General features: G+C 40.3%; 2 protein-coding genes across 3 annotated transcripts in view; one reads left to right on the top strand and one right to left on the bottom strand.

Moving 5' to 3' along the window:
* Positions 1-1,757: 1,757 nt before the first annotated feature.
* On the bottom strand, positions 1,758-9,995 carry Idi1 (isopentenyl-diphosphate delta isomerase 1). Its single transcript, XM_048460960.3, has 5 exons — positions 9,690-9,995; positions 7,521-7,693; positions 6,748-6,840; positions 6,232-6,362; positions 1,758-3,806 (listed from the first exon to the last, which is right to left on the bottom strand). The coding sequence occupies exons 1-5, from the start codon at positions 9,821-9,823 to the stop codon at positions 3,489-3,491; spliced, it is 849 nt and encodes a 282-aa protein (XP_048316917.1). The 5' UTR covers positions 9,824-9,995; the 3' UTR covers positions 1,758-3,488.
* Positions 9,996-9,999: 4 nt separating this feature from the next.
* The window catches only part of Wdr37 (WD repeat domain 37), a 71,399-nt gene continuing 56,402 nt past the window's right edge, over positions 10,000-24,996 (top strand). The window contains exons 1-3 of one of the 2 annotated variants that reach the window (XM_087896429.1): positions 10,000-10,138; positions 16,181-16,315; positions 20,842-20,923. The gene's annotated coding sequence lies outside the window, so the exon portion shown is untranslated. Of the gene's footprint in view, positions 10,139-16,180; positions 16,316-20,841; positions 20,924-21,359; positions 21,589-24,996 lie in introns of those variants that run through there. The other variant, XM_048460957.3, reaches the window with a different exon arrangement.

Here is a 24,996-nt window from a genome sequence, read left to right as displayed (position 1 = left end):
CAGCGACTTCACGGCTCAAGAACAATGGCAGTGGTTTGCATAATGAAGGCCACAGCCTGAATGAGAGCCAAGATTAAGACATGGAAATCAAATCTATCTTCCAGGCATGTCCCTTATCACGCAGGACCTGAGTACAAACATGTTTCTCACGATGCAGCACGTACCACATACTAGTCAGGGTGGTATAACTTTACATCCTGCCATTATGTCATAAGGTCAATATTTTAAATCTGGATTTTGTTTTACTTTGTTTTTGAGACAAGGTCTCACTTTGTACTCTTGGCTGGCCTGGAAATCATGGAGTCTGCCTGGGTGTTGGGATTAAAGGTATGTATGCATGCTCAGTTTCTCCACTTTATTTTTTGAGGCAGGGTCTCTCACTGAACCTGGTGCTCACTGACTTGATTAGGCTGGCTGGCCAATCAGTTACAGATATCCAACTTTGCTTGCCCTCAGTCAATACTGGGTTAAAGATATATGCTCAAGTACCCAGATATTACATGGGTACCTAGGATGCAAACTCGAGACCTCATGATTACCAGTAAGCACTTGACTGAATACTGAATAACTTTCTTCAAACCCTCCACAGCACGTTTCTTTATAATAGTGGATATTTACCTAAATGGTCCAGTTTGTTCACTCATTCAGTTTTACCAACGTAAAATTTACATCTGGGAATCTAAAGCTTGTAGACAATAAATTCAGCATAAAGAATGTGAAGATGAGGAAGATGGCTCAGTGGGTATAAACTCTTGCTGTGAAAGCAAGAGGAGATCTCAAACCTCTTGCACTCATGTGAAAATGAGGCATGACTCACTGGTCCCTAACCCCAGCATTCAGGGACAAGAATAGGTGGATCGCAGGAGCTCACTAGCCAGCCAGCCTACCTTCATGTTCAGTGAGATAACCTACCTCAAAAAACAGAGGTGAAGAAAGATTGAGAAAGTATCCGAACATTCTCTTCTCCTCTAGTCTTCACATGCATGGCACCCATGCACACATGTGTATACATATATGAATATGAAAATTGTACGGCAGAAAGCTCTTTTTCAGCATACACAAGAATAATATGCTCAAATTCATTCTGTAAAACATACACCCTTATGGTTAAAAAAATCTTTAAAAAATATTTATCTTTGTAAGGTATTCAAGATACCTCATTCCACAAGGACCCTTGGTAAGGGTCCAACAGATGGGACTGATCTCTGTGTGGATCACACTGCACCAGCATCTCCAAAGGAATAAAGACAACTTTCACCATTCTAGGCATGTCCTGCTAATGTGTTACTTCCGTTCAGAAAGCCACTGTTCCCACCCCCATCCAGTAGGGTCAGGAACACAATAAACAATGAAACAATCTTAACTATCCTTCAAAACACATATTTTAAGTTATAGACCTAAGGGTCAGAGGTAGCTAGATGTTGGGGCAAGGATATATATAATTTCTTATTTTAAAAGACTTTGTGGTTGCCAAGAAATTTATTGAGTCGAGATATTTATACACACCATATCCTAAGCAGCACAGCGCTCCCTAACACTTGCTTGCCTTTACAGAGTCCCAGCTTGCAGTCTAAGACCACTAGTGACAACCACTAGATATAGAAAGCTGCTGAGAAACTAATTATATGTAGTCAGTTCCCAACCCGTGTAAAATAAAGCTAGAAGTTATTTTAAATATGTTTAAGGTATACAGCATTTATTATTTTAAGATAAAACATGCAGACTAACTTATTATATCCAGATATTAACAAACCAGACAATATTAAAATAATTTATTTTAAATTTTCAATAAATATTTGCTACATAGCTGTATCTTCAAAGATAAATCAATTGTTCTGAGTTATCAAGAAATTTATAAAATTTTTATAAGCAAAAAGTATTTATTATACAGCACTCAAGTTTGAAGTTGTCTTAAGATCTCAAATTTGACACACCAATGGCAAGTTTTAAATAGTACATCAATCAAGACACAAGCTCAACATATGCCTGTTCTATAACATCAAAATCTCAATCTAATATATGCTTATAACATCTATCTATTCATCGTAACCTTCCTCACTGCTATTCCCTTCTGTTTCCACCTCTAAAGCAAGCTCTGCCTACAGAACAGTAAGTGGTTCTCTACCAGAGGTGTCTCTGCTCCTATCGGACACTTGGCATTATCCACTGAAATTTTGGTTGTTGATGGGCATGATGGTGCATACCTTTAATACTAGCACTTGGGAGACAGGCAGGTGGATCCTGAGTTCCAAGGCTAGCCTGGTCTATAGAGTGAGTCTAGAAAAACCAGGGCTACGCAGAGAGACCCTGTCTCAAAACTCAACACCCCCCCTTTTTTTTCTGTTGTTTTAGCAAAGGGGTGCTAAATGCTATTGAGTGTAAGGGTGCAGATATGCTACTAAACATCCCACCCAGGCCAGACCCCTACAACAAGATTATCCAAGCCCAGTGCTGGTGGTGCTGAGTCTTCTCAACTCCTGTAAAGAACTCGCTCCCACCTTGTGACTAACATCTCTTCCACCCTAATGACAAATGGATTTTGTTAAGTGGTAAATAACTATTTAAAAGAATTAACCAGTTACCATCACCACTAAAAGTAATAGTTAACTTTCTGCAGTAAAATAATTTCAGGACAGTTAAAGCATAAAATCACCCCAAAATGACAAAGATTAGCATATAGAAAAGGCCTTTCAAAACTGTGGGCCAAGCACCCAAGGGTTCAAACCAATTGTATATTAAATTTGATGTGCACTGATCACAAAGCATAGTATAACCATACACGTTGGCACTTACACTGGTCAGTGCTACAACCAACCCAGAGATGAGGTGACGTGTGAAAGATGTGTATACACCAACTACAACGTCATCTTGTATAAGCCTCGAACTTCCAGAACTTTAGTTCTGAAGGGAGTCCTGAGATTAGGAGGGATGACTGGATACCATTTACTCTCCCTTGAATCTGCTCTGCCTGCTGCTATTGTTCTAATTATTTTAAGGACTAGGAACTCAACAACCCATGCTCTTATGCCTGCAAGGCAATCATGGTACCACTGAGCGTATCCCCATCCTTGACCATTTAATCTATTAGTGCTGTTTTGAAGCAACTAAGCAATCTCTTTTGCTCATTTTTCTGGCCTATGATAAAATTTAATGGTATAAAAACATTTAGGAATAGCAAAGTGTTCTGAAAATGTTTGTGAAAATGTAAAAATGAAGAGTTCTACTTATTTCTTCATCATAGTCATGTATCTGGACAGGCTAAATTAAGTTTTATTTATGGCATAATTTTGCAGTAACCTCTCATAAGTATTTTATAAACAGCAGTGCATACATACATACTACAAAACTGAAAGTCAATTGGGCTTTTTTTCTCAAACAAATTCTGTTTGTAAAATACCTATGCATTATACAAGGGAGCCCAATTCAAAACAAAACAAAACAATAAAACATTCTTACAAGGTAGAAAAATTTTCAATTCATATACACATTTACATTCTATGTATTTTCTCATGGTCAACAAACTGACTCAAATGGTTTATGTTATCCCACCATTTAAAGAGAAAAGTGTCTACAATAATTTTAAACCATGGAGTTAACTTAATTTCACCACTGGCTGCTTTCTTCATCATTTCTTTGAGTTCTTCCTTTGATACATAGCAATAGCTTTTAATCTCATTGGGATCTGGATTCAATGTTACATTCTTCCTCAGAAACAAAATATAATCAATTTCATGTTCACCCCATATACCATCAGACTGGGCCTTGTAGTAAATTCGTGTTAGATAATGCATTTCCTTTGGATCAACCTACAACACAAAAAGAAAACTCAGTAAGACTATCAATGAGGTCAGGCATAGTGGTGCATGTCTTTAATCCCAGTACTCAAGAGGCAGAGGTAGGTGATTCTGAGTTTGAGGCCAGTTTGACCTTCATAGTGAATGCCAAGCTAGACAGGGGTACACAGTGAGACATTGTCTCAAAAAATTAAAAGATAAACTAATGACAAAAGATAACCTAAAATCAACATATTTCAAGAATATCTTTGTCTTTTAAATTATTTTTGTGGTTGAGTGTCTTGCCTTCATGTGTGTCTGTGCATCACTGTGGTTCCTGGGAGACGAAGAGAACAGATCTGGAGCTGAAGTTAGAGGATTGTAAGATGCTGTGTTGGTGTAGAGGACTAAGGACGGGTCCTCTGGAGGGCAGCCAGTGCTCTTAGTGCTGAGCCATCTCTCCAGCCCTTTAACAATATCTTGAATGACAGCAGTGTAGTTTTATAATCAGAGCTTTTAAGGTATTATTCTCCTATTGATGATATATGGAAAATTATTACTATTTTGAGTGTCTAAATTTTTTATTCCCCAGACCAAACGTAAGTTAATTTTTTTCAAAGTATTAAAAAATACTCAACCTAGAATGTTACTCAATATAGAATAGTTTCTCTAAATAGAATGCATTTCTATTTTAAAGTATTTTGCTATTACATAGATGTGAGACACTTCATCTTAATTTTCAAAGAGAACAATTCAGTAAGGCATGGCACTGCACATCTTTAGTCCCAGCATGCTGGCTGGAAGCTGAGATAGGCAGATCTCTGTGAGTTCAAGGACAGCGTGGTCTACACAGTGAGCGCCAGGTTAGCTAGCCCTAAATTTTGGTTTCTTAAAATCACAGTCCCAGTTTTGCTCAATATTGATATACCAGTCTATTATAATTGAGCAAATCAGAGATGAATGCTGGCTTGTAGACATCCCTAGGAACATGAACTTCAAATCTAATTGAATTAAAACAACCTTTTCCTTCCTTTGAATTGTTCCTTAAATTATATATATATATATATATATATATATATAAAAATTCCTTAAATTACACACACACACTTTATTTTATTTATTTATTTATTTATTTATTTATTTATTGGCAAAGTCTCTCCAAGTAGCCCTGGCTAGCTCAGAACTTGCTAGACAAATAAGTCTGGCCTGAAACTCAGAGAACCACCTACCTCCCTCCAGAGTACTGAGATTTAGCTCAGTGGCTTGCCAAGCACGGGGGAAGGGCTGGGTTCCACCCTCAGCACCACAAAACTACACAAGGTGCATACTTGTATTCTCAGCACTAGGAAAATGAAGGCAGGCAGATCATCAAGATCTTCAGCTACATGAGATCCATAACATCTCAGAAAGTGGGAGGCTGGCGAGATAGCTCATCAGTAAGAGTACTGGTTTGATTTTCCACACGACTAAGGTTTGAGTCCTAGCACCAACATGGCAGCTAACAACTAGCCTTAACTCTAGTTCCAAGGGACTGAACTCCCTCTTTTGGCCTCCTCCGTACTGTGTGCACATGGCACATAAAACATGCATGCAAGAAAAACAGAGACAGAAAATAAAAATAGATACAAAATATTAAGCAGTTAAGAGTACCACCTACTCTTCCAGAACCCAGGTTCAGTTCCAGCATCCACATGGGGTCTCAAAGTCATTTGCTACTTCAGTTCCTGGAGCTCTAACACCCGCTTTCTGATCTCCTTGGGCACTAGGCATATATGTGGTGCACATCAATGTAGGCAAACCATAAAATAAAAAGGTATTTTTTTAAGAAAGAAAAACAAAAATTTGGCTGAGTTTGGAAGGCATGCCAATAATCTCAGCATTTAGGAGGCAAAAGCAAGCATGTTGTTTGTTGGAAACCAGGATGAGCTATATAGCAAGATACTGTCTCAACAGAAACAAAACAAGTCAGGCGGTGGTGTTACACACCTTTAAACCCAGCACTCGGGAGGCAGAGGCATGTGGATCTTTGTGAGTTCGAGGCCAGCCTGGTCTATAGAGTGAGTTCCAGGACAGGCTCCAAAGCTACAGAGAAACCCGGTCTCGAAAAACAAAAACAAAACAAAACAGACCAATAAAAATGCACATAATATTCTAATATTCCTTACTGAAGGGCTAATTCTATAAATTAGGAAGTTATAAAGCACAGCCTGTACTACTGTAATCACAGCAATCTGGGAGACTAAGGCAGGAGGATTAAGGCCAGGTTGGGCTACAGAGTGAAAATGTCTCAAAACAAAATTCTCGGCCTGGCACTGTAACTTAGTGGAAGTGGACTTGTCAGGAATGAACAAAACTCTGGGTTCTACTCAAAGCATTGCTGAAAATTTCTTTTTGGTTATCAGTCAATATCTAAGAGTGATTTAGATTTAGGTTGCAAGCAATCTAATAGACTAATTACCTCTTCTAAGGGTATTCCCAGTTCCGCTTTCAAGCGCCTCTGTGCAGCTCGTTTTACACCGATGGCGTTGTTTTCTTCAAGCTCACCTGGATTACTTAATGGATGACTACAGCAACTATTGGTGAAACAACCTGGAAAATATTAATATGAACCAAGATAAACTTCTCTTCAAATTAGGTCTGAAAGATCATGGAAGTTTTATAAGTAGTCAGATAAACAGAGTTTTAAATCAGTGACCACGGGCTACCTATATTATTTTTTTTGTTTGCTTGTTTTTCTTCTATATTATTTTCTAAAATACGGTTATGGATAAGTTTTAATGCTTTTTTAAACCAAGAAGACGAAAACATAGAGATAATTCAGATATTAAGGTTATACTCACTGGATAAGCTTATTAAAGTAAAATACAAATGAAGCCATTTACCAAGCTATTCCTTTTGGACCTTGGCACCAAGAAGTTCAATCACATTAATATAGTTCCCAGTAGAATTTATCTTGTACATTAAATATACTAACCTGGAAAGGTAATTTTAGCATCTGATCTCTGCTGTATCAGGAGCTTATTTTCAGTATCAAATAAGAAGACACTAAAAGCTCGATGTAATAATCCTAAAAGCAAAAGAAGCATGACTGGTTAGAAAATGCCCCTTATTTGTCCAGTTTTCCCTCTTGCAGATGAGAATATGACTAGGAACTTGCTGACAGTTCTGCTTTTAACAGGAATTTCTGTATGGCTGGTATGGGGACTAGTTCCAGCAACCAGTAAGACTCAGTCACCACGTGAAAGCAAGGGCAGTGTCAGCAGCTCTGAGGCAGGCCAAAGCTTCTGGTAACCGCTAACCCAGGTCATTTAGTTTTCTGCTGTGAGTGTGGTGTGTGTGTCTGTGTGTGTGGGTTCATATTTCCCTTCAACACCTACTTCTCTCTCTAGTCTTCATAATAAGAGGCTTGAGTCCTCTGTTAATAGTCTATTTCTTCTCTATGTGCCCAGAATAATTCTCGAGCAGTTTAGTAAGATACACAAAGTGGAAGAAGTATTACAGGAAAGGTAGCAAGGCAGAGTTTATTACTTCACTGCTTAACTGAAATGAAAAGTAAAGTATCATTAAGAAATGGATCTCTTGGCACTTGGGAGGCAGATTTCTGCAGAGTAGCCAGCCAGAGCTACACAGTGAGAACCTCCCCAATCCCAAAAGGGAAAGCATTCCTTTTATTCCAGTATTTTTCTCAGCTAATTGGAAAAGTCTAGACAAATTACTTTATAACAAAGAATATTTTAAAAACAGTACCTTTGTCAATGTTTTCATTCAGGTGACAATTTTTCTTGGTGTCAGCCCCAATTTTATTGTCATTTTCATCAATAAGAATACACATCTCTGCCAGAAGTTGAACCTGTTGTTCATCGAGATGGCCAGTATTTATTTCAGGCATTGTGAGAGAATGTCTGATCTGACCTAGAACACTGATATGGAGAAAGGTCATCACATTAGCGTTTTCTAAATGGCATATATGTAGTTAAGAATATCTAGAGTTAATCTGAGGAACTAGTTCAGTCATTAAACTTATAATTATCTTTACTGTTCCCATCTGCCCCCTCACTATTCCATCGCCCTTGGGCTTCTCCAAGGATGCCACTGGCCAAACATTCGCCCCTACCTTGACCACCATTTCTCCTACAGAAGATCACAACTAGCATTCTATGACAGTTGCTCTAACATGGCAACTCAGTGTTCTATGCAAATTACTGAGCAGACACCTCTTGGAGCATTGGAAAGTCAACTCTTCTCCCTTGGAGTATTTTTCTTTACGTATTTTCCTATGCGTGATCTGGCTTCAACCTAATGTTTCGTTCTATTTTCCACAACAGTCTCTGGATTCTTCATATATGTTCCCACAGTCTGCCCGAGTACTTTTGCCATTCACTTCCTCAGCACAGCTGCTAGAGAACACTACACATCAATGTTCATTAAAATTCAGTTTTCAAATTCCAATTCACAATCATATAGACAATGTCCCAGTAAGATTTTACCCAATTTTCAACCTGGGCTCATAGTTAGAAAAGTTAAGCAACTATTTTGTCAGTTCTCCTAAGGGCAATATGTACATGATATTTTTGATGAAGAGGCAAAAACTATTCACTATATTCAAGTGGATGCCTTAGAGCAGTTCCTGGCATTTTTTTTTTTAAAACGGTGAATCAGTATAGTGTCAATTCTGCCTTTATAAGTGCAAGAACTAGGCAATGCCTAAACTAGACAATGGGAAATTAAGTGCAGCTATGTTCCAATCAGTCTTTAATTTATGGACACTAAAATCTAAATTTCACTTAATCCCCATGTCACAAAATGTTTCAATTTTTCTCCAGAAAAATATTTATAACATATTAGGTTATAGTTCAAACATCCTGACCTTAGTGTAGATACTTAGTTTTCTGAACTCTAACTCCTTTGGTATTTTAAATATTTCTGTATTTTAACATATTTTGCACCTCTCTATCCAGCAGTTTCTAACTTTTCTAATACTTGTAAGAGTATCTTACATATCTTCCCAGTTTTTTTTTTAAATAAGTTTTCCCAAACTATTTTGAAGATTCCATGTTCTCTAATTTCAAATATACAGATTACTGGAGTTAAAACATACCACTGAACCTAATATAACTTTCTAAAACTAAATACAGTACATAATAAACTAATTGGAGGAAAGGGGAATATCATTCATGACAATGAGGCTAAAATATCGAATACTAAATAAACAGAAAGGAGCTTAATTACATAAAAGGACAAGCACTGTAAGAAGTAAAAATGGACTTGAACTCACAGGATATATTTACAATGTTCATAGACTAATTTAAAATCCTAAAGTGGATTTCATTCTTGTGGAATTACTAAACTTTTTGAACAACGTCTTTAACTCATAATGCTGGGATATTAAGAATCAACTCCATGATTACAGAATAAAATCATTCATTTAAAGATAAGGAAAATACACATCATCGAACTCAAGAAAAAGATAAAACCCATGTGGATATTTACCAACTACAACACCTGCAAGTCCTCAAACTAGAAGAAATCAGCTCAGGAATTGACCTATTTATTCAGTACTGGAACAAGAGGGGTGAGGTGCTCCAAACTGAAGCAAAGACTACATTTTCTCAAGTCAACTCTGCTCCCTTTTTATAACTCAGCTTCCCAAGGGCTATGAACCGCAGTATTTCTTGGACTATTGGATCGCTCCTTAGGGCATTAACACGGAAAGCCCGGTGGACCCGACGCACTGCCCCTGGGACACAATACACCACCCACGCCCGCCCAAGTGTATCAATGCCTAGACTGAGGCAACGGTACCAGAACTCAGACCCACCTTGGCTAGCAGAGGTGGGACCGAGTCACCCCAGCCTCATCCTGCCACCCAGCCCCTCCTGATCCCCTCGCTCCATCCATCACCGAAGTCACACTTACCAGAGATTCCAGCTACAAATGCCGTGAAGACCTGTGGGCCTTATTTCAACGCTCTTCGCAGCAAGCCCCGCCTCCAGACCCCGCCCCCTAAAGACATGTCCAATCACTTGCGTCAGCACTCGTCCGCGCCACATAGCCTCAGCCAATTGCCACTTGTGTAAGCCTGACGTCCACGGCCGCGCCAGGCTTGCGCTCGGTGGCACCACCTCCGTGGCGCTTGGCTCCTAAAATCTCTCCGGAGGTTTCGAGAAGTGCCTGCGGAACTGGGCCGCGGTCGAGGGGGTTGGCGGTTCCTGGTGCACAGCTGGGACGGCCGGCACGCCTAGCTGCCTCGCGGAAGGAAAGCTTTTCTACCGGGAAGGCGTCTTGAGGATGGTGCGACCCAATCGATCGCCAACCAATGGCACCTTCGATCATGCCCGGGCTCGCCAATCAGCTGGCGGCAGAAGGTCAGGGCGTGTCCCAGACGCTGCTCGGGTGTGTGTGTGTGTGTGAGTGTGTGCGTGATGATGTCAGACGCCTTGAGACGGGACCCCTGGCGAGTACAGTTTTTTACACAGGAACGTCTCTGCTTTTCTTCCTTGTGACAGGGAACTTTGGGGGCACAGCTCAATCCGATGTTCTGCCCTTTAAAATCAGACCTAGAGGGGGGAATGAAACTCTAGTGGGACTTGATGAAAATTAAGAATAACCAAGAAATCATTGATAATATGTTAGTTTGGAAGATTTACCCCTACCTCCCCAATATGTTAATTCCAGAAAGAAAAGTTTGTACATTTGCAGCAGCAATAATTCCCAAGCTGCTTTGCAATGCGGAATAAATTATTCAGCAAAGTTTGTACTGGATTAATTGGTAGTCATTAAACCATCCTGTGACAACCCATTCTTAATAAATTTAGGAAAGCAAGGTTATATGAAGTTTGTGTAAATGTTTAATAATCATGAGATATGATGTGATTGGGAAAAAGTTTATTACACCAAACCATTTATTAATTTTTTTAGTGTATATATGTAGTGTATGTATTATGTGTATGTTCAGGTACATGATGCCTTCCTCTCGCTTTTTTTTTAAGTCAACATTTTAAGAATTATAGACTTATTTATTTTGTGTGAGTGGGTGTACCACAAGCTCTGGTGGAGGTTAGAGGACAGCTAAGAGAGTCAGTCATTTTTCTCCTATCCCCACGTAGGTCCTTAGTAATAAGCTCAGGTCTTCATTCAGGCTTGGGGGTAGGTGCCTTGACCCACGGAGCCATCTCGCTAGCCCTTCCATCATATTTTTTTAAGAGAGGATGTCTCATTGAAATTGGAGCTCATGACTGCACATGCTCTGCTTCCCCGTTTGGGATTGTGGATACACTGATAACACCTGGTTTTATACATGAGTGCTGGGTTTTTGAGCTCAGTTTTTTATGCTTTCACACTTTGCCCAACCCTCTTCCCAGACCAATGCCTGTGGAATTCAGTTATCTTGAATTTGACAGCTAAGCAGTGCCAAGCACCAGTTCTCAAACTTGTTGGTCTCTAGATACTCTGGACACCGAGCTGTATGTGTTGTATCAGCTAAAATATATGAAGAACGTTTTACGTGATAAACTAGTAGGCACACTGAAGTATTTTTAATAGTGTTTCCAGGTGATCACAGTAATTTGTGGATATACATATACATACATACATGTATATATACATATATATGCAGATGTGAGTGTGAATTTGTATGTGGAGGTCAGAGGTTGATGATAGGTCTTCCAATAGTAATAATAAATAATAATAAAAGACTCTGCCTTATTTTTTGAGATAGTGTCTCTCACTGAACCTGAAGCTTTGGATTATTGGCTAGACTGGCTTGCTAGCAAGTTCCAGGGTGTAACATGAGGGCCGGCTTGTTGGGGTATCTATCCTGCCCAGTACCCCACAACCGGCAAGTCCCAGAGAAAATCAATCACAGAGATCTCTGTAAGTTATAAAGCTGATTGGTCCATTAGGTCAGGCTACTTATTAGTTCTTATGACTTATCTTAACCCATTATTCTGATCTATGTTAGCCATATGGCTTGGTACCTTTTTCAGCTGTCAGCTCACATGTTGCCTCTTCGGTGATCTGGGCAGGAGTGGCAGAGGAAGCTTCCTGCTTCCCAGAATTCTCCTGTTCTCATTGCATCACTTCTACTTCCTGTCTGGTTTTCCCGCCTATACTTCCTGCCTGGCCAATCAGCGTTTTATTAAAATACATGATTGACAGAATACAGATAATTCTCCCGCATCATTTTCCTCTTTTTTTTTTAAACAAAGGAAAATACCCATAGTCCATTTGTTGGGGATGTGGGCATAGTATTTTAGGCTACTTCCTGCTGGTTGGAGGCGCTGATAATCTTTTGGGGACCTAAAGAAAATTTAGGGTTATAATCAAGTCCTAACTGGAGTATCCTGTGAGTCTTGATCATCTCAGGCAACAGTCTTGAATCTGTTCTGGATGTAGAATTTAGACATCCAGGCCATGTGTTCCTACCGGAGATTTCTCAGGTGGTCGTCCTTGATCAAATCTGATTTTTCTTAGCTCAGAATGAATCCACAGCCTCTCATTTCCTGTGGAAAGAAAAGCAAAATCTCTTCTCCAAAGTAGCATACCTTTGGACTTCAATTTTGAAGCCAAGGTATTTTCAAAATATCTATCTTGGATTAGTTCAGCAGCATTTATAAACAAAAGTCTTTTAGCAGCTGTTGCTCCTTCCTCAGCATTCAAACAATTCAAAGAGAGCATAATAGCATACAGTATCAAGATTCTCTGTGTATTTTCCATCTTTATGCGGCTTTACTTTAACCTCTATTTCTTATATTTTTACTTTTACTTTTTGAGACAGGTTCTCTGTATATCTTTGTCCTGGAATAACTCTGTAGACCAGGCTGTCCTTGAACTCACAGAGATCCACTTGTCTCTGCCTCCCCAGTGCTAGGATTAAAGGTGCATGCTACCACACCTTGAACTCACAGAGATCTGCCTGTCTCTGCCTCCCAGGCATTGGGATTAAAGGCGTGTGCTACCACACCTTGAAGTCACAGAGGTCATATATCTCTCCCTCCCAGGCATTGGGATTAAAGGTGTGTATCACCACACCCTACTTCTCTCTTTCTTTTTTATTTTTAATGACTTTAACCTTTAGCCTGCATATATTTTTAACACACTGTAAACTATTTAGAGGTTTTCTTTGTCTTTGAATCTCTCTTTACTGTATATCTCTCCTTTTCTGACCACATGAGCCTTTAATTTACAAAGCAATATGGAAAGCCATGGCTTTGACGACTAGATCCAGCCCATTCCTTAGCTTTCCAGCCTCATGGCTGAGATACCAGCCAGAGCTGTGTTCACTGCCACAACTCTATGGCGTTTCAAGGTCCCTGCCAGCAAGCAAGGTGCAACATTCTGCTCACAGACAACACTCAGTCGGACTGCCTGCCTGAAAGAGTTTGCCCTGGCAATTCTGTCCAGACCACCGGAGAGGCAACATGTGAGCTGACAGCTGAAAAAGGTACCAAGCCATATGGCTAACATAGATCAGAATAATGGGTTAAGATAAGTAATAAGAACTAATAAGTAGCCTGACCTAATGAGCCAATCAGCTTTATAACTTACAGAGATCTCTGTGTGATTGATTTTCTCTGGGACTTGCCGGCTGTGGGGTACTGGGCAGGATAGATACCCCAACAAGTTGGCCCTTCATGTTACACCAGGGTCCTGCCAATCTAAGCTTCCCCAACACTGAGATTATAGGTACAATTCCAGGCCCAGTTTTTATGTGGATTCTGGGAATCCAGATTGAGATCCTTATATTTGCATGGCAAGCATTTTACTAACAGAGCCATTTCCCCAGCCCTGGTTATTTTTTGATAAAACAAGCACACATGCTGACTTTCCTTTCCTTTTTTGTAATAGTTATTTCCCATTTTGAAATCTGGAACCTTTTCTTTTCTGTTTTTGAGGCAGGATCTCACTGTAGCTCTAACTGTCCTGGAACCCTGTAGGTCAGACTGGCCTGAAACTTACAGAGTTCACCTTCTTAGTGCTGGGATTACAGGCATGCACCATTACACCTGGTTCAAGAATTTGAAATTTAAGAGAACATTTAATACTGATACTTTAGAATTCACTGATTTTAGTTGTAAACTTAAATGCATATTTCCTATGCATGATTTTGTAATATGCATTGGTTGTTTGGAAAATTAGTTACTGAATTAAGCAAGTCTTCCAAATGTTGGTACATTTCATTATTTATATTTCATTGTATCATGCAATTATCATTAATATCACCAATAATCTTGAGACACATTAGGCACCTTTCCCTGTGGGTCTAAGACGGAAATGAGGCCTTGTTAAAACACGGCTAAATACTATTAAGTCATTGATAATGGCAATAATAAGCCTTTATTGTAAATATTCCTTTTTATGTTACTTTTCTTTTATATTAGCTGAAATGGGAAGTGAGGGTTGTTGCCTAACTAACAGACACCCCCTCTCTGGTGCTTAGAATTCTTTGATCAAAGGACTGCCAGTCAACTAGTCAAGTAACTAGTCACTTTGACTATTCCATGGGCACCATGAGGAACCTTCACAGCAACAGCTGTGCACTGCTGAATTATTACTCCTGTAGCATGGCTCCTGTAGGCATTATTCCAGATACAACTGTTTGACATGGTTTACAGCAGATTTTTTTTTCCATCAGAAGACTCTGTGAACTAGATGACCCTGCAGCTTTTCCCCACCAAGATGGGGAGGGAGGCACACTAGAGAAATGGCTTAGCCATGAAGAACTGGCTACTCTTGCATTGGACCTGGATTCAGTTCCCAGCACCCACATGACAGATCACAACCATTTGTAACTGTAGTTCTGGGGACCTGATACCTAGACTCCACTAACACCAGACACACGTGTGATGCATATATATAAATGCAGGGAAACACTCTTTCACATAAAAGTTAAATTTTTTTTAAAAGGGAGCATTTTCCCAAATGACCTAACATGACCCGTGACTGGAGTTTTTGAAGACAACAAGGTCATGCTATGCACCACAGGCTAAACTGAAAATATATAAGTAATCCAGATTAACCTTGTACTAATGGTGTTTCCTCTACTGCAAGGACAGTGCCTGAAATATCATGTAGTCTCATGCTTGCTTTGAACTAGTAGTGTTTCTCCATTGCAGAGCAAGGTTTCTGAAATGTGATGTAGCCCTAGGCTGATCTTGAACTTACAACCTACCTTTGTTCCTGGGCTCCCTAAGTGCTGTGATTTCAGGCATGCATCACTATGCCTAGCTTGAAATATTTTAATGTGCCTTGCCCTTTTTTATTTGAACAGAACAATGCTAGAAAAGGAGACAAGGGTTGTAAAGATAGAAGGGAAGCAAAAGTTATTAGCCCACGAACAGGTACTTTAGCTGTGTGTTATCTTTGAAGGTTGGAAGAAAGATATTGCTAGCCTCTAATATTTCAGGGAAACTCAGCAACAGTTCCTAACTTTTAACTGGATTACTAGTTTTTCAGTACTTCATGGCTATAGTCTCCTTTGTGGGGATTCCTCAGTTTTTCGGATACTTTCAAGCTTAGACTCAGTTGGTGGATGCCCTCTGTTTTAACTAAACTTTCCAGAGGACTAATTTGGAAAGTCTTGCTCTCTTTTTAAATTGGCCTTTATTATAGATTGCTTGATTTAGACTCATATATCTGCCTTTGTATCAGAATCCTATTCTGGTCCAACCAGCAGTACCAAGAATGTGAGTACAAGGTTCAAAACATAAACAGAGATGAACAATATAGGAATTTAGAAATTAAATAATTGCTTTTTTCCTAATTGCATATGATTGTATTGTACATACTGAACCCTTGGCATGATTTCAGAGGTTTTCTTCAACTATCACATTATTACATTATAAATAGTTTTGTAATCAGTTTTATGTATTTTATGTATTATGGATGATGAGGCAAGAAACAAAGTGGTAGAATAATTCAAGCAATAAACTGAATTTTTAAAATCTTAAGAAAGAAACATAAATATATGGACATTCTTTTTCCTTATTGCTCATGGTTTGGATAGAAAATGTCCCTAAAAGGTCATATGTTGAAGGCTTGGTCCTCAGTGCAGCAATACAGCAGGACTCAGAGGTTGAGCCTGGGGTCATGAGATCATAAGCATTATGATTTTATTAGTGGATTAACCCCATTAGTTCACTGGCAACTGAAGGAATATGTTAGGAGATAATGGAAATTTTCAGACTAGAGCCTAGGTGGAGGAACTAGGTCACTGGGAACACATTCCCATAGACTATATCTTTTTTCCTGGTTTCAGTAAGGTGATCAGTTTTACTCTCAAGCCATTTCTATCATGATGACTACCTTTCTGTCCCCACAGGCTCGAAGTCAATACAACCTTAGTAACCACGGACTGAAACTTATGAAATAATCAAGTAAAATTAATAATTCATTTTCTGTTTTCTCAGGTATATGAACACAGCAATGGAAAGCTAATTAACACACTCAGCTTGAGAAATATTCAATGAGTAGAGTCCAAGGAGCTGGAGAGGTGTTCGTATACCCATTGTTGAAGATCTTGCTTGAGACCTCATGCATGTTAGGTGAGCATGTATCACTGGACTACATATCCAGTTCTTTATTTCCACTTTCATAAACTTTGAGACAGGTTCTCACTTAGTTACCCAGGCTTGCCTTCAATCCACTCTATAGCCTAGACATGCAGGGAACCTGTGATCCTTCCATCTCAAGTTTCTGAGTAGCTGTGGCTACAGACCTGAGCCACCGAGCTGGTTGATTCTGCCTTATGACTTCACTCCATATTCTTTGAATATTTGGAATCCTTTAGGAAGAAGGGAAAAACCACGCAGTGTGTGTGTGTGTGTGTGTGTGTGTGTGTGTGTGTGTGTGTGTGAGAGAGAGAGAGAGAGAGAGAGAGAGAGAGAGAGAGAGAGAGAATATGTTGGTGGAGAACATTCTTGAAATACGTGTTTAAAACCCAGCACTGGAGAGTTGGGTAGATGACTTAGATGTTAAAGTGAAAGCACGAGGACAAAAAATACGGGTGAGCCAGGTGTGGTGGCACACACCTTAAACCTGGCACTCAGGAGGCTGAGAGAGACAAATGGATTTCTATGAGTTTGAGTTAGGAGTGAGTTCTAGGCCAGCCAAGGCTACCTAGGGAAACCAGTCTCAAAAGCAATTAGCAAACAAAACAATTTGAGCATGTTGGGGTATGCTGGTAAACCCAGATTTAGAGAGGAAGAGACAGATAAATCCCTGGGGCTCTCTGGCTAACCAGCCTGGCTTATCTGATGCTATCCAGGCCAAGAGAGATCTCTTCTCTAGTAAAAGGTGGACAGTGCCTGAAAAATGCTGTCTGAAGTTGCCATCTAAGGTTGGCTTGTGGCCTAATGTGTGGGAGATTATAACAGTGGTATTCCTGGGTAGGAAGGCAACCTGCTGGAGGACATAGGTCACCGAAGGCATACCCTTGTGGCTATAGCTGACCCCGACCCTCCCGTTCCACGTGCTTTTGCACAAGCTCAGGAGCCCAAGAAACCATAGACAGAAACCTCTAAAACCATGAGCCCAAACAAATTTTTTCAAGTTAAAGTTACCTCTTTCAGGTATTTGGTGATGGAGATACAAACGCTAGTAAGTAGAGGAAGCGCAATCATTGCTATGAGTATCTGACAACACTGGCAGATTTTGCTTGTGTATGTGTGTGTGGGGGTCACTTTATAGTTCAGATTGGCCTGGAACTATGTGTATCCCAGGCTTGTCTAACTATCTTGGTAATCACCCTTTTCAGCTTCCAAGGTCTGGAATTATAGTTTGAGCTACCATACCCAGTAATAATATGGGTGTTAAGTCTTTGGTATTATTTTGCAGGAGAAATTTGTAAGAGTTTGGAGAAGTAGTCTAGAAAAAGCCTAGAATGTTGTATTATTTTGGTGTGAACTCTGAAGACTAGAATGCAGCAGAAATGCAGACAGGAAGCACTGCTCTGGAGGCCTCTGGTGTTAATAGAAATTTCAAATACTACATTGGGTATCATACAAGAGGCCACTCGCGTTACATTCTAGCTAAGAATTTGTCTATATTTTCCTCGCATTCTGAGACTTTCTAAGGTACTAAGGTAATGAACTCAGGAGAGAAAATTCAAGACAGCTTAGTGTTCAGGTTATAATATAGTCATGACTGGAGGCTTTTAAGACATACTTTCAGTGAGAACTGGGAATCAAAAGCAGAAAAGAAAGGTTGGAGAAGCAGGCAGTCTGGCCAGAAGAGCAACAAGGCAATGTCTGAGGCACAGAGGGTGTGGTTGTTAAGGAGATTTGCAGCCACAGATCTTTATGTTAAGCAAAATAAGCCACACTCATAAAGACAAGAGAACCTTACTTTCTATCATATGTGGAATCTATCTTTAAATCCATCTACACATGTTTACACTTTTTTGAAGGGCATATAAGTAGAAGGGACTATAGTTGCGGAGAAATAGGTTTAAAGGAGGAGAGTTTAAACAATGGGGTAAATAATAGAATATACATAAAATGAAACCAGTAGGGACTATTTGGGGGAGAGGAAGGAGGATCAATGAAGGGATAGGAGAAACACAGAAGGGCAATTAAAGGGATTCAATAAGAATAAACTATAGTGATATATATGTATGAAAATGTCCCTCCTCTCCTCTCTCTTCTCCCTCCACCTCTGTCTGTCTGTTTCTCTTAGTTTTTCCAGACAGGATTTTTCTGTGTAGTCCTGGCTCTCTTGGAACTTGCTCTGTAAACCAGGTTGGCCTTGAACTCAAGAGATTAACCCGCCTCTGCCTCCCAAGTGCTGGGATTAGTGTGCACCACCACTGCCTGGTGAGACCATCTCAAACAAAACAAAACCACAAGCAAAATGAAAAGAGATCTTGCAATTTGCACTGGGATAGTGAAAGATGCCTTCAAGGAATTTTGCTAACTCTGTCCAGCATGGACACAGGTGTAAAACTGTAAACCCATTTTGACTGTCCCCTGAGATTACTGCAGAGCCACAAGGTATAGGGCCACCTGAAGAAATACTTTTCTGAGGTCCAGCTACTCAGAAACTGATGCCAACACTGCTATGACCCAAAGGGTCTGGATCTGGGCAGATAAAGTTGGCATTGTCCATATGATGCTGGTTTTGCAGGCTCACAGGATGCAAGAGCAATGCGGTCATGGAAGATTCCACCAAAATTTTAAAGGAAGGCCTCAGAGCACAGACAGTGCTCAGTATCTGCACAGAGATATAGGAAGCCGTGAATGTGAACCTCAAGCTGTAATGGAGACCCCAGAATGCGGGAGATGCTAGAAATGGAAAATTTACTAAAGAAAGCCACAGTGACTGGAACCAGCCCAAGAGCGAGGCATGTAAACTACAAAAGGCTGTCCAAGCTCCACTATGTACCGCAGACGGATATGGAGCTATAAGCTTTAATGCTGTCCATGCTGAATTTTGGTCTTGTTTTGGTCCAATGCAAATGCATGATTCTGAATGCACAACAGAAGTCTTTCCTGTATTTATTGGTCTCTGTATACAATTCAGAGTCATACAGCTACATCCACATGGTTAGTATGCAAAGAGATGAGACTTGGGAATTGTGCCTCGGAATCCTTCCCCTATTCATTCCTGTATAACAGTAATATTTCTGTGCTGCTGCAAGATGCAACCTGTTTCCATATGAACTCACAGCTAAGCTCTTGGGGACCTAAGTTCAGTTCCTAGAACCCACGTCTCCACAGTGACATCTTTGTGTACACTCTTGAGATGGTGAAATATAGGATTCTGAATGCACAGTAGCGCAGTATACATGCATAGGCTCTTTTATGCAACTCAGATTCATACAGCTGATTCTAAATGGCTAATAATTATGCACAAAGAAGAGTTTCATTTCTGCCTCTTACTCTGTAACTTTAGGCTGTTTTTTTTTAAACTTTTCTTTTTTTCTTATTTTACGTATACAAGTATTTCACCTATATGTATGTATGTACACCGTGTGTGTGACTCATACCTGAGGTCAGAAGAAGGCACTGGATCCCCTGGAACTGGAATTACAGACAGTTGTGAGCCATCGTGTGGGTGTTGGGAATTGAACCTAGGTCTTCTGCATGAGCACTTAGCCCTTCTTTAATTTTCTTTTTTTTTTCTTTTCTTTTTTCTTTTTGGTGGACCTCTAAATATATCAATGGTAGAGTGTACTTCCATTAACAGTATCTTAAGTGACATCCCAATGAGGCTGCTTTGTTGCAAACAAAGCCACCTAGTGGATACTTGGGTATGGAATTGCGGTTCATAATGCTTTCTGCTGGCTACTGCTAATAGCAGCATCTTATGCATTGTTACTAAATAAAATTTTATTTAAATATTATGGCCCCCAAGTTTGACAATAACTTTCCTGAGAAATCGAATCTCTTTCTCAGTTCATTTTATAGAATTATTTCTAGTGGTAAGCTTTGATTATTATACTTAATACACAAGCAGTCTCCCCTCCCCTCCCCATTTTTTTGTACAGAATGCTTTGGTTATTTGAGTCTTCAAATATGATAAATTTGTTTCTTCTCTAACAAACATATTGTATTACTGCTTCTTGAACCTTAACGTTTAGTTCTATTTTATGCGAAGAGGAAGAATGTAGACCTACATAGGAGGGAAATACTTTCATGCTTTTCCTTTAAGTGAGTTTTAAACACCCTGTTAAAGTTGCTCGTGAAGACAGGGAGGCTGTTTATGTAATGGTTCCATCTGTTATGTAGGTCTTCCCAACCTAGATTCAAGTCAAAAAAAAAAAAAAAAAAGGGCAGCTCAAGTCCCACCTTTTGCAGTGAGCAGCTGATTCTGTGTTCTCTTCTTAGCCAATGGTGATCAGATATTTCAGAAGGAAACTGGGTGAGTCATCTTCTGCAGATAAGCTGAAATATTAATAGTTCCATCTCCATCAGACTCTCCTGCAGCCAGATAGCAGGGCTCCCACAGAGCTGCCGGAGAAGTGGTACCCAGCAAGTCAGCCTGTAAAGCGGGTTGGATTTGAGAGATTCTGAAATCCATTAAGTTAGAGTACCCTTGACCTTGCATTTGAATAGATTATTTTCCTTTCCAGTCTTTGGGCTTGCGCAAGTTTTTAGGACAGATGGACTTAAAACCTGCCTGACCGTGGACCCCTCACCGGAACACCTGCAGTGGTGAGTACCCTCGGCTCCGGAGGCTGCGTGTGCTTTTCCATGTTACCGACGCTCCGGGGTCACCGAGAACCATTCCTGCAAGGGTCCTATGTACTAACGTGTTTGTAGGGTTTAGGATTTTGGGTGTAGCAGTAACTGTCTGGCATCTTGTGGAAGCGCCTGACAGGGGAAGTGCTGGGTCAGCTTACGCCACCAGGGGGCGTCATAGTCGTTCTCCCTCAGTCACTCGCTGGGGCTTGGCTCTGCTCACAGCTAGGCCACAGTGGAGGCCGCCAGGAACCCACGCCAAAGCCGCAAGCCGAAACCGGAGACCGGCCGCGCGAAATAGGCTCGTGGGACTGTGCGAATGATATCCGGGAAGAACTTCCGCAGCCGTTGGGTGTGGGGCGGGGCTTCCGGGCTGTGGTTTGTGAAGTGTAATTGAGGGCGGGACTTCCGCAGTTACCGGAAGTGCGGGCGCGCCAGTTCGGGTCGCCGGGTCGTGCCTGTGCGGGAATTGACCGATTTTCTACGCTGCTTTGGGTCGGTCCTGGGAACTGATTGGGGACCCACGACTTGAGTGCAACCCGGGCTGGCTCCAGGAGGAGGCGAGTGCTGTGGTTGTGACAAGTGACGCCATCTTCCCCGCTGTCTGACTTGGCGTCCTTCCCGGGTGCCCTGAGGAGGTGAGGTATCGGGGTGGCGGTGGGGACGATCTGGTCAAGGCTTCGAGGTGGACGAGGGATGCGGTCCTAACCCTGCGCGCTCCCTCTGGCTTCTCCGTGTCTCCAAGTGGTGTCTACCAGGCTGTCTGTGCCCTGGGGGAAGCCCTTGGAAGGGCTTTTGAAGACAGTGACCTTCGATCCCGCAAAGACAGGGGGTATGGCCTCTGGGAAAGGGTGGAGGACGGAGAGTGAAGGGTGAGCTGATGCTGAAGTGGTAAACCCTCTCCTCGCCTTTGTTTCTTTTTCTGAAGACTTCTCCTTTTCTTTTCCCTGTACACTTCCACCTCCGAAGATTGACATTAATTTTAAGATATCTCAACAGGCCCGTTTTACCAAAAAGTCGCATAGTTATGTGATCCCAATTTATGAGCTGACATAACCGAGCGATTGATCAGGTTCTTAGAGGTTTTATCATCCAACTTGAACTCAACGACGTTTCTTGTGCATGAAGACTCCGTTAGCTCTACACCACTGTCTTGCACGAATGTAGATTGCTGGGTAGTTTCTTTGAAGTTCAGATGGGTTTCCGTTAAATTGATTATTTTGGCCTACGAATTTGCCTCCAAAGCATTACTGCAACTGTTTACTTCTAAATAAGCAGCACAGCTTAAGATAATATGCCTCCGGGATACATTTTCCTTTCTAAGAAATATTCAATTATGCTACCTTTCTTGCTATTTTCGTCACTTTCCTGATCAAATTCGAGTGTTTGTAAATTCCTTTTGACATCTAGTCCCCATACTTGAGCATAGTATATAAATATGACCTGAGTGGAGTAGAGGCTTTCCATTAGTGTTGCCCATAGGAGACACTAGAGCAGTGGCCACATGTAGTAATAGCATGACCGTAGTGTTTATGTCAGCCACATTTTTGCTGTTGGAAAGTTGTGTATATATATCAAGGCTTCTTGCAAAAAGTCCTGGACACAAGACCTTACTAAGTAAGTTTCCTTCCTGTTCTCCTCCTCCTCCTCCTCCTCCTCCTCCTCCTCCTCTTCTTCTTCTTTTTTCATAGCTATGGTGGTCTATAAACTTACTTTGCCCTTGACTTTAGCTAATATCGTTGGGATTGGGTATTTTCCCCAGCAATTTATTCTTATTCTCCCTAAGAGTTTTCAGTTATCCTGTCCTGATTTAAGGAAAAAATGTTTTTTATTTCTATTAAATTTTATTCTAGATTTGAATTTCTTTTTTCAGTTATTAAGATAAAACCTTGGCAGCTTATTTAATTAATGATGCTGGCCAGCTCAGTGTCATCCTTGGAATCGATAAGTTTGCATCCTGTGCCTTCAACTCATCAGTGACAGAACATTTTAAACAGTTTAATGCTGGTGACAGATTTCCAAGGTTGCTTGTAGAGACCATTCTCTCTTCTGATACTGGTTAGACATTACATTGGTGTTCCAGCCCTCTAGGAGTTAATCTAAAAGTACTATTATAATAAAATAGTAATAGTATTAACTTATTGAATTTCTGGATATTCAGTGACATCTTATACTACCATGCACAAATTGTATCTTTTACATATAATTAATATTTTTGAAATAAACCAAGTATTTATTTTGAAATAAGACAGGTATCTTTTTTCTTGGAAGAAAAATAAAGTCCTTTTTGCAAGGTATGGAATGGAGAGTAGTGTTTTATATCATTTAAAGTAAAAGCATAAACTAAGAGTTTGCTATACTGCTTTTAAAAACTACTTCAGCATGCTCTCGTCTTGGTCCTATGTACTTAATAAAAATCTGGTAATGTAGGTAATAACAATTTAATATTGAACATACATACTAAAAAGGACCTTTTGAGAAGAGAGAAAACTATGTGTTCATTTATGTCGTTTAATGCTATACCATTTGCCAAGGTGTGAATTCAGCACATTAACAGTGTGTATTGAGATTTACTCATTTGTTAAATATGCTGCACTAAAGATGGACATGCATAGTTCTGCCTTGCTTACAAATAGCAGAGAATATGCCTGTGACTGCATGTAATAAGGACAAATGCATTTGACGACCGTGAGTCAGTTAAGAGTGCAGGAGGAAACTATATTGTAGCTTTCCCTTCAGTGTTTTCTGTCTCGTATCAGTGCTGATCTGTCTGTTCAATCGGGTAGATGTGTTTTGAAAGAAAACAATTATGTTTTGGAGCATCAGATTTCTTTCCCTTTTTTTAAAAAAAGTGTATATAGGTGAAGTAGTACATAGTAAAAGTAACTTTTTAAAATATTTGTGTGTGTGTGTGTGTGTGTGTGTGGTACTGGTGATGAAACCCATGATACCAACCATGCTTAGCGGTCTTCTTCCCATTAAACTACATCCTGTCCCAGATTTTTCTTTTCTACTTTTTTTCTTTTGAGACAGAATCCCTTTCCGTGTAGCTCTGACTGAGAGACCAAATATTGTCATTAGTTTACCAAACCCAGCATGTCACATACCTGTGTATTTGCTAATAATATACCAAAATTGTGGAGGCCCTGGAATGATAAAAGGATCTTTCCTACTCTCCCATCACTAATGAGGTTAGAACTCCAGAAATAAAAACACTGTTTTTGGGGAAAAAGAAGGAAGGAAAGGCTAACATATTAAAAATAATTTCCCAAAGAGAAAAAATGAAGTACAATCAGGAACACTGAACATTATACATAAAGCAAAATAAAACTGAAAGATGGAGAAAGATAAGTTGACTGGTTAGGTCCTTTGGGATCTGAAAAGTGACAGAGAATATGCTTTTCTTTTCCGTTGTATATTATATGTTCCTATTGATGTTATAGAAGTCTACAGTCAAGGAACAGCAATGGGCTCAGGCAGAAACCAAAAGAAAACAGAAAAAGAAAGAAAGAAACTAGACCTCTATGTATGAAAGGTGGTAGTGAGATGCCTTTCTCTGTAAGCTTGGCATCAGAGAAGGGCTGGGTAAAGAGCTTGGGTTTGCTTGTATGCTTACTCTTTTTTCTTACTTAGGTGGCCTCAGAGAAAACCTAGCAGAGACTGAAGAAGAGGGAGACTGGAAAGATGGCTCAGCAGTTAAGATCTCATGTTCTTCCAGAGGACCATAGTTTTATTTCTAGCAGTCACATTGTGGTTCACAACCATCTGTAACTCCAGTTTTAGGACATCTGTTGCCCTCTTATGACCTCTTTGGGTACTAGGCATGCATGTGGCACACAGACATACATGCAGGCAAAACACCCAAAAGCATGAAGTCAAAAGAGGTTTCCCCTCTAGTGGCAAGGAAATGGTAGGGAATAGTAATGAACACCCCGGATTCTCCAGCCATGATGATCTGAGTGGGACGGAAGAGGAGGCTGGCTATTGTGATACCTTCAGTTGTGATAGGAATCTTCTTCATGTGATGGCACACCTGTCAGTAGCTG

The sequence above is a fragment of the Myodes glareolus genome, chromosome 14 (assembly GCF_982192425.1).
Source record: "Myodes glareolus chromosome 14, mMyoGla1.1, whole genome shotgun sequence".
In the NCBI taxonomy this organism is placed as follows: Eukaryota; Metazoa; Chordata; class Mammalia; order Rodentia; family Cricetidae; genus Myodes; species Myodes glareolus.
Note: the sequence above shows the minus strand (reverse complement) of the source record. Positions and strands in the feature narration are given on the sequence as shown.

Coding starts and splice junctions, on each gene's coding strand:
- Idi1 (XM_048460960.3), bottom strand. CDS start 9,823: ATGTGGCGCGGACGAGTGCTGACGCAAGTGATTGGACATGTCTTTAGG. Junction 7,694..9,689: donor ATTTGTAGCTGGAATCTCTG/GTAAGTGTGACT, acceptor TCTCCATATCAG/TGTTCTAGGTCAGATCAGAC. Junction 6,841..7,520: donor GAATGAAAACATTGACAAAG/GTACTGTTTTTA, acceptor TTTTGCTTTTAG/GATTATTACATCGAGCTTTT.